The sequence below is a fragment of the Aotus nancymaae genome, unplaced genomic scaffold (assembly GCF_030222135.1).
Source record: "Aotus nancymaae isolate 86718 unplaced genomic scaffold, 86718_ANA_hifiasm-v0.15.2.pri h1tg000014l, whole genome shotgun sequence".
NCBI lineage: Eukaryota > Metazoa > Chordata > Mammalia > Primates > Aotidae > Aotus > Aotus nancymaae.
The window spans coordinates 50,055,255-50,070,394 of NW_026988425.1; the positions used below are offsets into that span (position 1 = coordinate 50,055,255).

General features: G+C 45.4%; 1 protein-coding gene across 4 annotated transcripts in view; it reads left to right on the forward strand.

Annotated features, from left to right (window-relative positions):
- The window catches only part of IL31RA (interleukin 31 receptor A), a 61,100-nt gene extending 47,177 nt beyond the window's left edge, over window positions 1–13,923 (forward strand). For 2 of the 4 annotated variants that reach the window (XM_064375983.1, XM_012457298.2), the window contains 7 exons: window positions 1,983–2,165; window positions 3,659–3,760; window positions 4,570–4,716; window positions 6,806–6,946; window positions 9,509–9,602; window positions 10,870–10,951; window positions 13,230–13,923. In XM_064375983.1, coding sequence (XP_064232053.1) covers window positions 1,983–2,165; window positions 3,659–3,760; window positions 4,570–4,716; window positions 6,806–6,946; window positions 9,509–9,602; window positions 10,870–10,951; window positions 13,230–13,685 — 1,205 coding nt within the window. In that variant the 3' untranslated portion in view covers window positions 13,686–13,923. Of the gene's footprint in view, window positions 1–1,982; window positions 2,166–3,658; window positions 3,761–4,569; window positions 4,717–6,805; window positions 6,947–9,508; window positions 9,603–10,429; window positions 10,491–10,869; window positions 10,952–13,229 lie in introns of all 4 variants that reach the window. The other 2 variants (XM_064375985.1, XM_064375984.1) reach the window with 2 other exon arrangements.
- The last annotated feature ends 1,217 nt before the right edge of the window (window positions 13,924–15,140 follow it).

The following is a 15,140-nucleotide window of genomic DNA, read 5'->3' on the forward strand; positions in this document are numbered from 1 at the left end:
AGCCAAGCAAAACACACACACACAGTAAGAAGGAAGCTGAGAGGGTCTGGGCGGAGCACCAACACTGGCTGCTAGAAGAGTCTCTTTAGGTCTCCAAGGCTCCAGCAGGGACTTTCAGCCAGAACTGACTGGGGATGCTTCCAGGTGGTGAGCAGGGCAAGGTTGGAGGAGAAAGTCAGAGCCCTAGGGTTAGGCGGGGTCAATCTCCAGGCTCTGTGCTTCTTGCCCCAGCTCCAGTACCTTCTGTGGCTTCGCATTTCCTCCATGTCTCAGTTGTCCTTCTCAGAGTTACCTTTTCAGGTTGACAGATGACCTGGCCTTGCTGCTGGGACTAGCCCCTGGAGTGTCTGATATGGGTGCTGTTTGGGAAAAGGATCTGTCAACTGTGGATTACAAGAACCAGACTCCTAAATATACACACAGCCTGCTGGGGCTTGTTGCCTCAGAACAGCAGGGTGCAGGACTCCGGTCCCCAAATTCCTACAGGTGGCCTAGGCTTCCAGCTTCAAAAGGCTTTTTGGGGTTTCTTTGCAGGACACTTTTATGCCCACATCCAGGATCATCTTTGGCATTCACTGAAACACTCTTCCTGGCTGGGCATAGTGGCTCATGCCTGTAATCCTAGCACTTTGAGGGACCGACTGAGGTAGGCAGATTACCTGAGGTCAGGAGTTTGAGAACAGCCTGGCCAACATGGTGAAACCCCATCTCTACTAAAAATACAAAAAATTAGCTGGGTGTGTAGTGTGTGCCTATAGTCCCAGATACTCAGGAGGCTGAGGCACAAGGATTACTTGAACCCAGGAGGTGGAGGTTGCAGTGAGCCAAGATGCCACTGCACTCAAGCCTGGGTGACAGGGCAAGACTCTGCCTCAAAAAAAAGGAAAAGAAACACTCTTCCCACAGATTCCAGTTTTGCAGGCTGAGGTGTGCTACGCTGGTGAGGAGTGGGTGAGGGGAGAGCACGCCCCGGAATTTCCGAGCCCCGCCCAATTTGTACCTTCCACCTCTGCCTCACCGCACCTCTAGGAGTTCTCTTCTCTTCTGTGTGTTCAAACATTTTCAATAAGATATCTCTCAGATTCTGATTAAGTTCCAGATGTTGTATTAGAAGCCATACACTCAACTTTTATATTAAATAAATCACTGTGGCCTGTTTCCAGGGATAAATTTTTGGCCAGTCCCGCAGAAAATATTGCCACTTATGTATTAATCCATACTAGGTACTTAGGATTGCGGCGTCTTTGTCTTTCTGGTACAAATGCAATACTTGCTGCCTTGAGGATAGGAATTCATAACCAGTTTGTGTAGAGCCAGAATAGAGAGTGAAAGTGTGAGCCCATCTCCCTGGTATGATTTTCTGTTCGTCATCTCCCAGCTTCCTAGCCACACAATTCCCAGAGCCTGAAATTCTACTTTTGGAGATTCTTTGTCTCAGGTTTCCTTTCCTTTTGACTTGCAGAGACACCTGTGGAAGGTAAGTCTTTTTAGTCATCAACTCTCTAGTGAGATCTTTTTCTGGAAATAGGTCAATTTGGGGTAGGTAAAGGAAGATTAAGAAGCCACATAATAGCCTGACCAACATGGTGAAACCCCGTCTCTACTAAAAATAGAAAATTAGCTGGGCATGGTGGCACATGCCTGTGATCCCAGCTACTCAGGAGGCTGAGGCAGGAGAATCACTTGAACCCTGGAGGCGGAGGTTTCAGTGAGCCAAGATTGTACCATTGCACTCCAGCCTGGGCAACAAAAGTGAAACTCCATCTCAAAAAAAACAAAGCAGCCACTGAATCCTCAAAGATGTTGTGTAAGGAAAAGGGATGCAATAAGAGGGGTAAAAAGCACCATCCGGGGAGGCCGCGGTGGAGATGCTGAACTTCGCGCTTGTTCTACAGCTGAGGCAGTGAGTGGATGCCAGTGTAGTGGTTGCATTTGGGGAATGAGGTGGGTAACTGTGAAGTGGTCCTTTTCTCTGTTTTCAGCATTTCAGTGCATTGAGGTCATGCAGGCCTGCCTTGCTGAGGACCAGCTAGTGGTGAAGTGGCAAAGCTGTGCTCTAGACGTGAACACTTGGATGATTGAATGGTTTCCGGACATGGACTCAGAGCCCCCCACCCTTTCCTGGGAACCTGTGTCTCAGGCCAGGAACTGGACGATCCAGCAAGGTAGCCCCGGTGCAACCCACAGGTTCCCTCTGTGCAGGGCTTGGTTTTTCATCCATTTTTAGATCCTTAACTTTGGTTTCAAAGATGTTAGTGTGGTTAATAGCATTTGACAAGCTTGTGCAAGCTTAATGAAGTGACACGCTTCTTGGCATTTCCAAGTCAAGGCTGGCATAGAAAGCTGTGGGTGTTAAGTAGACCAGATATCTGGCCGGCCTCAAGGTGGAAACACTATCTTAACACCCACCATCAGAGAGCCCTTCCTGGATAGCTGGGTCATCTCATGGATAACACCAGAGTGTGGATCCCAGCTGTCGTACCTAGGATACTTTCTTGAGTTCTGGTTGCCTGTTTAAGAGCCAGACCCCTTTCCCAGGTGATTGTTATAGGAATAGTCTTCTTTTCAGAAAGACCCTGCCCTATGTAAGATACACGAGTGAAGCTTTATTCTTTTTTTGGTTTTTTTTGAGATGGAGTCTCGCTCTGTCACCAGGCTGGAATGCAGTGGCCTGATCTCAGCTCACTGCAACCTCCACCTCCCAGGTCCAAGCGATTTCCATGCCTCAGCCTCCTGAGTAGCTGGGACTACAGGTGCCAGCCACCACACCTACCTAGTTTTTTGTGTTTTAGTAGAGATGGAGTTTCACCATGTTGGACAGGATGGTCTCGATCTCCTGACCTTGTGATCCGCCTGCCTCGGCCTCCCAAAGTGCTGGGATTACAGGCATGAGCCACTGCACCCAGTCTGCTTTACTCTTTATTTTTAATTTTTTTAAAACCTTTTTATTTTATAGAGACAGGGTCTTGCTTGGTTGCCAAGGATGGAGTGCAGTGGCATGATCATAGCTCACTGTAACCTCAAACTTCTGGGCTCAAGCAATCCTCCTGCCTCAGCCTCCCTAATGAGGCTTTACCCTTTTAATCTTGTCACTACAATCATTTATTAATGCTCAAGCATCCATATTAAGATTAATACACACGCAGGGATGCAGGCAAGTACAGGAGATAGAATTCGTGGTGTTTGAGATCCACAGGGTGATGATATATTGTTGACTTGAAGGATTAAGTTTTATTCTGCTGTGCCCCAAATCATATGATAAAATCAGTGATGGAGGAGGGATTGGATCTCTTACTTCTCTGCTTCTGGATGGCTCTAAGTTCTAGGACTTAATTAGGCAGCGTATTCAGCGGTCCTGTGGATCTCTCTTGCTGCAAAAGTGTTTGGACAGAACAAACCTGAGGATTCCCTGCCTCCAAAAAAGAGAAAGCTAAAAGGCTAAATTTAAAAATAAAAATTAAAAACGAGAATTAATTAGAAAATCTGAGAAAAGCAATAGATATGAGAGACCATTCACCCTAACCTATTTATTTCCCAGAGGTGGAAACTGTAGAGAAATGGAATATCTTCCGTAAGTGTTTGGCCGTAACTTTAGTATTCCTTCCACTCTGCCATGCTCTGCACTTATGCTTGTTTCTTTTTTCTTTCTTTTTTACAGATAAATTAAAACCTTTCTGGTGCTATAACATTTCTGTGTATCCAATGTTGCACGACAAAGTTGGCGAGCCATATTCCATCCAGGCTTATGCCAAAGAAGGCGGTATGTATGGACAAGGCCCTGTGGGGAAAAGGAAACAGGTGGGGCCTGTACAACCTGCGGATAAGGCCGCAAATGCCTGCAGCTCATTCCCAGCCGTCTTAGGGCTCATACTTCGCTTCGTCTTGTAGCGAACTCTGTATGCTATGAATCTGCTGAATTCTGAAGCTGGGGTAGACATTAGGTATCGTCGAGCCCAATCCTCTCATTTCACAGATTGAAAATTAAAGCTCAGAGAGGTGAAATAACTTGCCCAAAGTCACAAATAAACAGTGCAAATAGAGCTGCTACCAGCAATAACATTGAATTAAGACCACGTCAGGGAGCCTACAGAGTTCATCCTAAGTTAGGGATGTTAAATTATTTTTAATTATGTAGCAATAAGCAAGGGCTTTACTGGTGAATTGCTCAAACTTCACTTTGATCTTTTTGGAAGCTCACGTCTTCCAGATTCAACATTGGAAAATAACTTCTGCCACTCAAAGGTAGCCTATGGAGGCATATTCTTCAACTATTTGATAATAACTACACTTTACAGATATGAATGGAAAAGCTGGGTACCAAATTGGAGTGAGACATCTATAAGAAAGGAATTTTTCAAGTGGTCTTGATGCCACTTCTCTTCTTACTTAAGAGAGATGGCTCTAGAAAACAATTTTCCCAGACAAGCTGATTCATCAGTTCCCTACTCAACCCATGCCTCCTGCCTCCAGCACTGTGGTTTGGTCTGAGTACTGGCCAGAGCCTTTGTGGGGGAACGATCTGCTGGGGTATGGTTCAGTGATTATCATTTATCTCCCTGTCCCTTCCAGTTCCATCAGAAGGTCCTGAGACCAAGGTGGAGAACATTGGCGTGAAGACTGTCACAATCACTTGGAAGGAGATTCCCAAGAGACAGAGAAAGGGTATCATCTGCAACTACACCATCTTTTACCAAGCTGAAGGCGGAAAAAGATTCTGTAAGCACGTCCATAGCCAAGTGGGAAAAAAACCCGAAGCCCCAGATAGATGCTAGGGATAGACCTGTCGTAGGCATGACTCCCGCACCTTGCTGTGACCTGCAACCTGGCATGAGTCACTTCAAGTCTCTCTGAAAATGGGGACAAGAGCACGCAACTTCTGGGGCTTTGGGGGTTAAATGAGAGTGAAGGAACAGAACCTGAGAGGATAGTCCAGTGGGAATGGAAGGAATTGATATAATTTGTCCTGGTTGAGGCCTGAATTGACCTCCCGGAAGCTCCCCAATCATTATTCCCAGGAATGGTGTGCCTGGCTTAAAGAGTGAGGGAAATAGACCCTGTTACCATGACTTCTACAGCCCCTACCAAATCATGCTTTTTTTCTTCAGTCCACCGTATCTCCTGACATCTTAAACACTGGGCAAGGCTCGGATTCTTGCTTAGGCTAAATAATTTTTTTCTTATGGTAAAATACATGTAAAATATTTTTCCATTTTAAACATTTGAAAGTGTACAATTTAGTGGCATTAGAAGCATTCACAATATTGTGCAACCATTACCGCTACTTCCAGAGCTCTTCCATTTCCACCCACATAGAGGCCCTATACCCATTAATTAGTCACTCCCCCTTCCTCTCTTCCCACAGCCCCTGGCAACCACCAAACTGCTTTGTGTCTCTATGGATTGCCTATTCTGGATATTTCATATAAATAGAATCATAAAATATGTGGCCTTTGTGTCTGGCTTCTTTGATGTAGCATGTTTTCAGAGTTCATCCATGTTATAGCATGGTTTAGTACTTATTCCTTTTTATGGCTGAATAATATTCCATTGTGTGGATATTCCATATTTTGTTTATCCATTCATCAGTTTATGAACATTTAGGTTGTTTCAACCTTTAAGCTACTGTGAATAGGGCTGCTATGAACAGATGTCTGCTATGAACATATGCTGCTATATACAAATATCTGTTTTGAGTTTGTGCTTTTTGTTCTTTTGGGTATATACCTAGAAATTGAATTTCTGGATCATATGGTAACTCTAGTTTAACTTACCGAGGAGCCACCAAACTGTTTTCCACAGTGACTACTCCAGTATACATTCTTTTTTTTCTTTCTTTCTTTCTTGAGATGGAATCTCATCTGTCACCCAGGCTGGAATGCAGTGTTGCAATCTGAGCTCACTGCAACCTCTGCCTCCTGGGTTCAAGCAATTCTCCTGCTTCAGTCTCCCAAGTAGCTGGGACTACAGGCCCCCGCCACCATGCCCGGCTAATTTTTGTATTTTTAGTAAAGATGGGGTTTCACCATATTGGCCAGGCTGGTCTTGAACTCCTGACCTTGTGATCTGCCCACCTCAGCCTCCCAAAGTGCTGGGATTACATTCTTACCAGCAATGTATGAGGGTTTTCATTTCCCTGCATCCTTGTCAACACTTGTTATTTTTCATTAAAAGAAAATTATGGCTGTCCTAGTGGGTGTGTAGTGGTTATCTCGTAGACTTGCATTTCCCTACTGACTAATAATGCTGGACATCTTTTCCTGTAGTTTTTGCCCATTTGCATATCTTCTTTGGAGGTGTGAATTTTTAATCTCGTTTTCTTATGTTTAAATTGTGTTTTGTCTTTTTGTTATTGAGTTTATAAGAGTTCTTTATATATTCTAGATATCAGTTATTTATCAGATATATGATTTGTAAATATTTTCACCCATTCTAAGAGTTGTCTTTTCATTCTCTTGATATTATCTTTTGATGCACAAAAACTTGGAATTTTAGTGAAATCCAGCTTAATCTATGTTTCCTTTTGCTACCTGTGCTTTTGGCATCATATCTAAGAAACCATTGTGAAATTTAAGGTTGTGAAGATGTATCCTATGCTGTCTTCTAAGAGTTTTTATAGTTCTAGCTCTTATACTGAGGTCCTTGATCCATCTTGATAGGCTAATTTTAAGCAGGACATGAATAGGGGTCAGAATATGAGACAGCTGAGCTTGGAAGCATGGTTCCAATGCTCTTATTTTGATGCTCCTGGGACACAATTTTCAGTTTGGCTTGGCTGTGGTGTTTGACCTCTGTATTTTTCCTTTAGCCAAGACAGTCAACTCCAGCATCTTGCAGTACAGCCTGGAGGCCCTGCAACGAAAGACCTCTTACACTGTTCAGGTCATGGCCAGCACCAGCGCTGGGGGAACCAATGGGACCAGCATAAATTTCAAGACATTGTCATTCAGTGAGTATTTCCTTCAATGCTTAGGTACCTCTCCCTATGTTTACCTTACATCAGAGAGAAATGACATCTGCCAAAGGCTAGGAAAGCCAAATGAAAGGGCAGTGCCTATGTGGAAAGAGCCATCCTGCTCCCTGGCTCACCAACCTTCCTGGAAAGCATATACATGAGGAGACAGGAGGGAGCGAGCAGGCAAGTTGAGAGCTGAATTTGGAAATGCTGGTCATTTTGATCCTTCCTCATGGGCAGCCACAAATCATCTGGAGAAGGAGATGTCAAATTAATGCCAACTTCAGTCTTAGCACCAAACCAGCTCCCGTCTCAGGCTGTCTCCCCGTTCACAGTCACCAGTTTCTGCATGTTATAGGTTACGGTATGTATTAGTCTGTTTTCATGCTGCTGATAAAGACATACACGAGACTGGGTAATTTATACAGAAAAAGAGGTTTAATGGACTCACAGTTCCACATGGCTGGGAAAGCCTCACAGTCATGGTAGAAGGCAAAAGGCACGTCTTACATGGTGGCAGCAGGAGAGAATGAGGACCAAGTGAAAGGGGTTTCCCCTTATGAAACCATCAGATCTTGTGCGATTTATTCACTACCATGAGAACAGTATGGGGGAAACTACCCCATTATTCAATTCTATCCTGCTGGGTGCCTCCTGCAACACATGGGAATTATGGGAGTTATAATTCAGATGAGATTTGGGTGGGGACACAGCCAAGCATATCACTGTACAACAGGGCCTTCAAGGAAAAACCTTGGTTAACCCAGGACCACTGACCCCCCAGGGAGGGGCTTAACCTCGTCATTTATGGAGGCTTTTTTGAGCAAAAAGCTATGTTTAACTTACCTGCTTTTACTTTAAAAAATAGCAAGAAAAATTTGCTAGAGATAACAAATAATGTAAAATAAAATGTAGCTTCATATGATGGCTGGTTAAGGGAGATATTTCAGAGGCAGGCAGATGGAATGAGGAGGTGAAGCAGAAAGAAGGAAGGAGAATGGGAGAAACAGAAATGTTAATTTTGCCAAGTCCCTGAGTGATAGAGATTTGATTTTTAAGTACGTACTTGAGTACAACTCTCTTGAAGAATGAATAACTTTTTAGATTAAAAATGAAGGAACACTGCCAAGATTTTGCAATAACTGGAACAAGCTAAAAATTGTCTGCTTGAAATATTCTTGAAAGCCTCTTATTCATCACATTTTTCAAGAATAAAATTGCTTTATGACTCTGGAAAATGTGAGTACGACATGTTTTTTTTAACAGAGAAAACATTCTGTTTTGATGGACTAACATTGCCTTTTAGGAACTCTTTTTGATGTTGCTGTTTACAATCTTTTAAAGCCATACTGAATTTTTGTAACACTGGGCACAGATTTCATCGGCTCATGGAGTTTTCTCCAAGGGTTAAATGAAGGCAAGATCCAGCCCTGGGACCTAGACATTTCCTACCCTGGTCTAAAGATTATAAATCACCCTGCTTCCATTTTTGATCCTCTATAATCCATTCTGCACACAGCAGCCAGAGTTTCAAACCCTGAATTCTCTGTTTAAAACCCACTGGTGACTTCTATTGTGTTGTAAAGAAAATCCAAACTCCTTCCTATAACTTTCAAGATCCTTCATCATCTGTCCCTTACTGACCTCATTTCCTACTGCTTTCTTTTTGCCTCTATTTATCTTCCCTACCTTGTTCCTGCTTCAAAGCTTTTGCATCCACTGTTTCTTCTGCCCGGAGTGCTTTTCTCCATGGTTTTGCATGGCTGGAGCCTTCTCACTATTAAGATCAGCTTGAATTTCACTCTTTGGACACCTTAGCTAAAGTTGCTCTTTGGATGCAGTGGCTCATGCCTGTAATCCCAGCACTTTTGGAGGCCAAGGCAGGAGGATCACTCAAGGCCGGGAGTTCGAGACCAGCCTGGCTAACATGGTGAAACTCCGTCTCTACTAAAAATATAAAAATTAGCCGGGCTTGATGGCAGGTGCCGGTGATCCCAGCTACGTGGGAAGCTAGGGCAGGAGAATCGCTTGAACCCAGGAGATGGAGGTTGCAGTGAGCCAAGACGTGCCACTGCACTCCAGCCTGGGTGACAGAGCAAGATTCCATCTCAAAAAAAAAAAAAAAAAAAAAATCTAAAAATTAGCTGGCCACGATGGCTTGCACCTGTAAGTCCAAGCTACTTAGGAGGCTGAAACAGGAGGTTGCTTGAGCCCCAGGAGTTTGAGGCTTCAGTGAGCTATGATCATGCCAGTGCACTCCAGCCTGGGTGACAGAGCAAGACCCATCTCGAAAAAATAAAATTTAAATTTAAAAATGCTCAATAAATATTCACTGAATGAACGCTGTTGGAATGAATGCTGCCAGGAGAAGATGCCTAGATGGGGAGCCACAAAACTCTGGGGTTTTTTTAGTGGAAAGAAATTGAATTTAATCGAAATAAAACTAATAAGAAATTGTGTCACTGACGCTACTAGAACAAAAAGTTAATCATTGATTTTTGTCCAGGAGGTGAGGAACTCAACTTACTACTGACTTTTGTTCTTTCTTTTTCAAAGGTATCTTTGAGATTATCCTTATAACTACTCTGATTGCTGGAGGCCTTCTTCTTCTCATCATCCTGACAGTGGCATATGGTCTCAAAAAACCCAAGTGAGTCTGTAGACAACAGTGGGTGCCTTAAAAATCAGGGACAAAAAGAGGTGGAAGGCATCATAGGTGCTTCGTAGGAGAGGGCACTCTGCCATCGAGGGGTGTTCATTCATTTATTAACTTGGTACATATTTATTGAGGTTATTAAAGGCCACACTTAGTGGCTCATCAGAATTCTGACCGAGCAAGGGCATTTTCACTTCCCAGAGCTCCATGCCCAGGGCTAGGCCTTTTTGAGGCCAGGAGAGTGCCAGCTGCCTCACAGGCTCGGTCTGCTCCATGTACCATCTGAGACTAGCATCAGAGAGCAGGCCCTTTCTCTCAGTATCTAGCGGGGGGTCCTGACTGCAGCAGGCCTTCTTACAAGCTTCTCTCTCAGGCAGAGCAGGGAGCAGTGTCTCCATGGAGTTGGAGTGCTGGCCAGTTGTCTGCTAGTGCAAGCTCGTTGCTTGCTTGTGGTGCAGCGTTGAGGGTCTGACAGCAGGGCCCTCTGTCCTGCTTGCCATGGCCACTTTGGAGAAGAAAGCATGTCTTCAGGGTCTTATGCTTTCTCTTTGCAGTGAGCATTATGTCACCCTAATGGTCCTTCCCTGGTTGAGCTCCAAATTAGACAGTTGTCATCATCTCTGTCAAGCAGCTTAGTTAATGGTCAAGCTAATGTCAGTTACCAACTGTAGGTAGTAGCCAAGCTACCAACATAGATTCTTGTACATTATGCACTTAAGTAATCATTTGATCTTTAGCATGCTTCAGAATCAGGCCTTATCCCAAAAGTTTCTGATTGAGTGGTTCTAGGGTAAAGCCCCAAAATTTGCATTTCTAACAAGTTCCCAGGTGATGCTGATGCTGCTGTGTGGGACCACACTTCAAGAACCATTACAGGAAAGTGTGAGTAGCTTATAAGGCTTATAGAATGTGGCTCCTCCTGGGGGATAAGCCTCAAAGGAATGACTCTGTGATGGTGCAGTTTACAGCATCGGGACCAGGTATGGAGATGCGGGGATGGGAGAGAGGGGAAGATAGGAACATTTTGTATGGGGAGAGTCTCCTCTGAGCACATCCCATAGATAACTGGCAATGTCAGCCCCCAAAGCACACACCGCAAAACAACTCCACTTTCCCAGGTTCTATCAATCAGGCGGACATGCCCTTATTTAGGAGGGAACCTTACAGTTACCTTTAGCAAAGCCTCCCTCTTTTGACTCAGCCATACAGTGCTAATGCTTCTTAGATTCACTTCCCATCTTAAAATCTTCTCTCTCATTAGCAAATTGGCTCACCTGTGTTGGCCCAGCGTTCCCAACCCTGCTGAAAGTAGTATAGCCACGTGGCGTGGAGATGATTTCCAGGTAAACACTCCTGTTTGTATTAAGGAAATTACTGTCGTGGGAGGTAGACAAGGTGAATGGAGATGGGGAAGTGTGCTAGGCTGAGCTTTTTTTGAGGTTCACATCAAGACAACTCGAGTTGAAAAGTCTCAGGGAATGGCTGGCAGGGCAGGTGGAATCAGCCTTCCTGGAACGTCTTTGACCTCGTGCTTTGACAAGAGGAAAGGGCTTCACTAGGCTCACGAGGACCCAGTGTATTCCCAGGTGGAACTGGTCCTATAAAGGATGCTGCAGAAGAAAGACTCTGGCCCTACCCTTTCTGACCTGATGGGCTAATTAGAGAGAGAGGAGGCCTGGCTATAGGAGTTGAAGCCATTTACAAAGCAGCCAAGAGCACAGTAATCTAAAGACGGCCTAAAGATCACCAGAGGATGTTGATGGGCGTGGCAGGCTGAGGCTGCCTCAGGTTGCTTTTCTCAGGTTGGGGACATCAGAGTCAGGCTTTATTAACTGGCATTGGGTGTTTGTGTGTTTGTTTTGGGATGGATTCCCTCTGTCACCCAGGCTGGAGTACAATGGCATGATCTCGGATCACTGCAACCTCCACCTCCTGGGTTCAAGTGATTCTTCCACCCCAGCCTCCTGAGTAGCTGGGATTCCAGGCACCTGCCATCATGCCTGGCTAATTTTTTGTATTTTTATAGAGATGGGGTTTTACCATGTTGGCCAGGCTGGTCTTGAACTCCTGACCTCAGGTGATCTACCTGCCTGGACCTCTCAAAGTGCTGGCATTGGGGTTTTCTAGTGAGTATTCCTTAATTAGAAACCCTCCGTTTTCATAAATTTTTAAGTGAAAAACTGTTAGGAAATTTTTAAGGTTTAATTTTTTGCTTACGTCAAAACAAGCCCAATCAAATATAACCTTTAAATCCTTATTACTGAAAGGCTGTTTCCAGTTTTTCCTTGATGCACAAATTTTAAATATTAGTCCTTGTTCCAACTCAGCAGGCTTTTTTAAGCATGGACATTTCGTTATAATAGGCTTTCTTTTCATTTCCTCCTCTTATCAGTCTGGTATACTGGACTGATTTATACCGCCATTTACTTTCCTGCTTATTCAGTGTCATTTAAAGAGTACCTGGGTTCACAGGCAGTGCTGTCTGATGTCTAATATGCTTTTTGAATAATCTGTAGGTCTAGAGCCAGCACTTATCAGTGACTCACTGCATGCCAGGCACTGAGCTAGGCTGTAGGAGTACAAATGACAAAGTCATGGCCCCTGCCGTCAGGTCACCTCTGATTTTCTGGTGAGATTGAACAAGTCTATCTCTATGATTGTGCTTTTTCCATCCCTAAGAGTTCTAATTTTGGTGCATCTATCTTTTTCTTTTTCTTTTCTTTTCTTTTTTTTTGAGATTGAGTTTTGCTCTTGCTGCCCAGGCTGGAGTGCAGTGGTGCAATCTCGACTCACTGCAACCTCCACCTCCCAGGTTCAAAGCGATTCTACTGCCTCAGCCTCCCTAGTAGCTGGGATTACATTCGCCTGCCACCACGCCCAGCTAATTTTTTGTATTTTTAGCAGAGATGGGGTTTCACTATGTTGGCGAGGCTGATCTCAAACTCCTGACCTCAGGCAATCCATCCACCTCAGCCTCCCAAAGTGCTGGGATTATAGGCATGAGTCACTGCACCCAGCTGGTGCTTCCATCTTAACTGGGGTTTTGTGAGCACAGGATTGTGAGGAAAATAGCCTCGCACACTCTAGAAGAAACTGTTTGAATTGGTTGGGGGCAGTGGCTCATGTCTATAATCTCAGCACGTTGGAAGCCCAAGGTGGGCGGATTGCTTAAGCTCAGGAGTTTGAGACCAGCCTAGGCAATGTGACAAAACCCCATCTCTACAGAAAATAAAAATTAGCCAGGTGTGGTGGTGTGTGTCTGTAGCCCCAACTACTCAGGAGGTTGAGGTGGGAGAATTACCTGAGGCTGTGAAGTTGAGGCTGCAGTGAGTGGTGATTGTGCTACTGCACTCCAGCCTGGGCAATGGGAGTGAGACCCTGTCTCAAAAAAAAATTATATATAATCATTCAAATCTAGGGCGCCGATTCTCAGGAAATGTGCCACTCCTTCCAAGCTCCTGTGGAAGGACACGTGGAAAGGGTTGGCCACCACTTCTGGGCCTGGGAGGAAGGTGGGTGCTGTTCCAGAGGTGGCATTTGCTATCCCAAGCCTAACGAGCTTTTGGCTATGTCATATGTGACTCCTCAATGACCACTTGGAAGTCCCTTTTTCTTTTCCAGGCTAAGCTAAACCTGAAGGAGTCTGATGACTCTGTGAACACAGAAAACAGGATCTTAAAACCATGTTCCACCCCCAGTGACAAGTTGGTTATTGACAAGTTGGTGGTGAACTTTGAGACTTTTCTACAAGAAATTTCCACAGACAAAGCCAAAACGAGTCAGGAAAACAATTTAGGAGGGGAAAAGAATGAGTACGTGACCTACTTAGTCACACCTGACTGTCCCCTAGGGAAAAGTTTTGAGGAGCTCCTGGTTTCACCTGAGATTCCTCCCAGAAAATCCCAATGCCTGTGTTTGAGGATGCCAGAAGAGAGTTGCCCGGAAGCGAAAGAACAGCTTCTCTTTTCTGATCAAAGTTTAGCACCATATCATCTGTGTGAGGAAGAAGTACCAAATCCATATCTGAAAAATTCAGTGACAACCAGGGAATTTCTTGTATCTAAAAAATTGCCATAGCACACCAAGAGAGAAGTCTAAGTGCAACCATGCCATGAGACCCTCGGGGTCTCAGTGCAGACGACCCTGGCCAGAGAAGATGTCAAGACTCAGCAAGCCGCGCGTTCTTGGCCCCCCCACATCCTGCCCAGGTTAAAGTCTCCCTTTGCCCCTCAGCTGCCAGTTGAACTTGGTTGGCACAGATGTGACCTTGTGCTGGGAAGAAGGGACGGTGATAAACCTGAGTTTTGTAAAGGAATAGCAATCTCTTTTCTTTTGTTCAGATACCAAGCTTTCACTGTGTCCTCCTAACAGATTGACTTTGGAGGAAGGGCCCAGATTCTGAGCCCAAAGGACCCCAAGGTGGACATACCTGGCCTCCCAGGAATTGAGTCATGGCCCCAGCTTTTGCTGGGGCTACGCCTTGGAGTTCCAGAAGGTGTTGCCCTGCTGCCAGCGGACAGTTGTCTTGCTGGCTTTTGGGTGGTCTGCTGGGAGCCTGGGCTCTGGGCATCCCCTCCCAGATAGCCCTGAAGCCTTCCTCTCTCCCCACAGTAGGGGCTGCAGGTGGAGTGGACCTTCCTAAGGGGGTGCCTGAGGCTCCTCACATCCTCTTAGATTCCAAGCGTCTGTAGCAACACCACACCCAGACTCCTCACCCCAAATTTACAGCGCATTGACTGCTAATAAATCAAGGAATGGGTAGAACCCTGGGGAATGCACGCTGTGAGGCACAGCTGTGCCCAGTCTCCAGGGGGGCTGCTTCCCAGCTGCTGCTGCCCTGCTATTCAGCACCCAGCCGGGATCAGAAACGCACCAGACATTGCAGTGATTGTCATATAGGGATGCTGGCCTTTCACACTGGCTCAGAGCCCAGGAATGCTTACTGAGCATGTCCTTAAAAGGCCTCTTCCCAGAAGCAGCAGGGCAGGGCCTGGGAACATACAATGCTTAGCAACTTTGCAGCCCCAGCAGGAGGACTTCTCTTTTGCTCTAGCTGAGCACAGAGCTTGTGACAATTAGGGGAGCCTTTCATGCAAGTGTGGAGTCCCGGCTTCAGCACTGAGACGGGTGCGCTGGGCTCCTCCTGTAACTACAGTGGCAGAGTCAGCTGTGACTCCCTTAACCTTTGTGGGAGGTCACTAGGAGCCTGGTGGGATCAGGGCGCGTGAGGCAATGGGTGAGTGGCCCGAGGTGCAATGAACCCAGCTTTTGCCAGCCAGGAAGGCTGGTGGTATTTTTTTCTAGGAGAGTGTGAGGAATCAGTACTAGGATTGCAGGTGTGAACTTTGCAAGCCACCCACTCACATGTGCAAAACATCACTTTATTTTCCTAAAACTAAAATTAATTGCTAGCCCAAGACCTTGACACTTCGAAGTAACCTCAGCCCAGTTTGATGATTTCTGAGTTGCCTTAGGTTTGTGACTCAGTTACATTTGGGGTTTTTCCCTCCCCTGTCCTGCCTGGGACTGGTT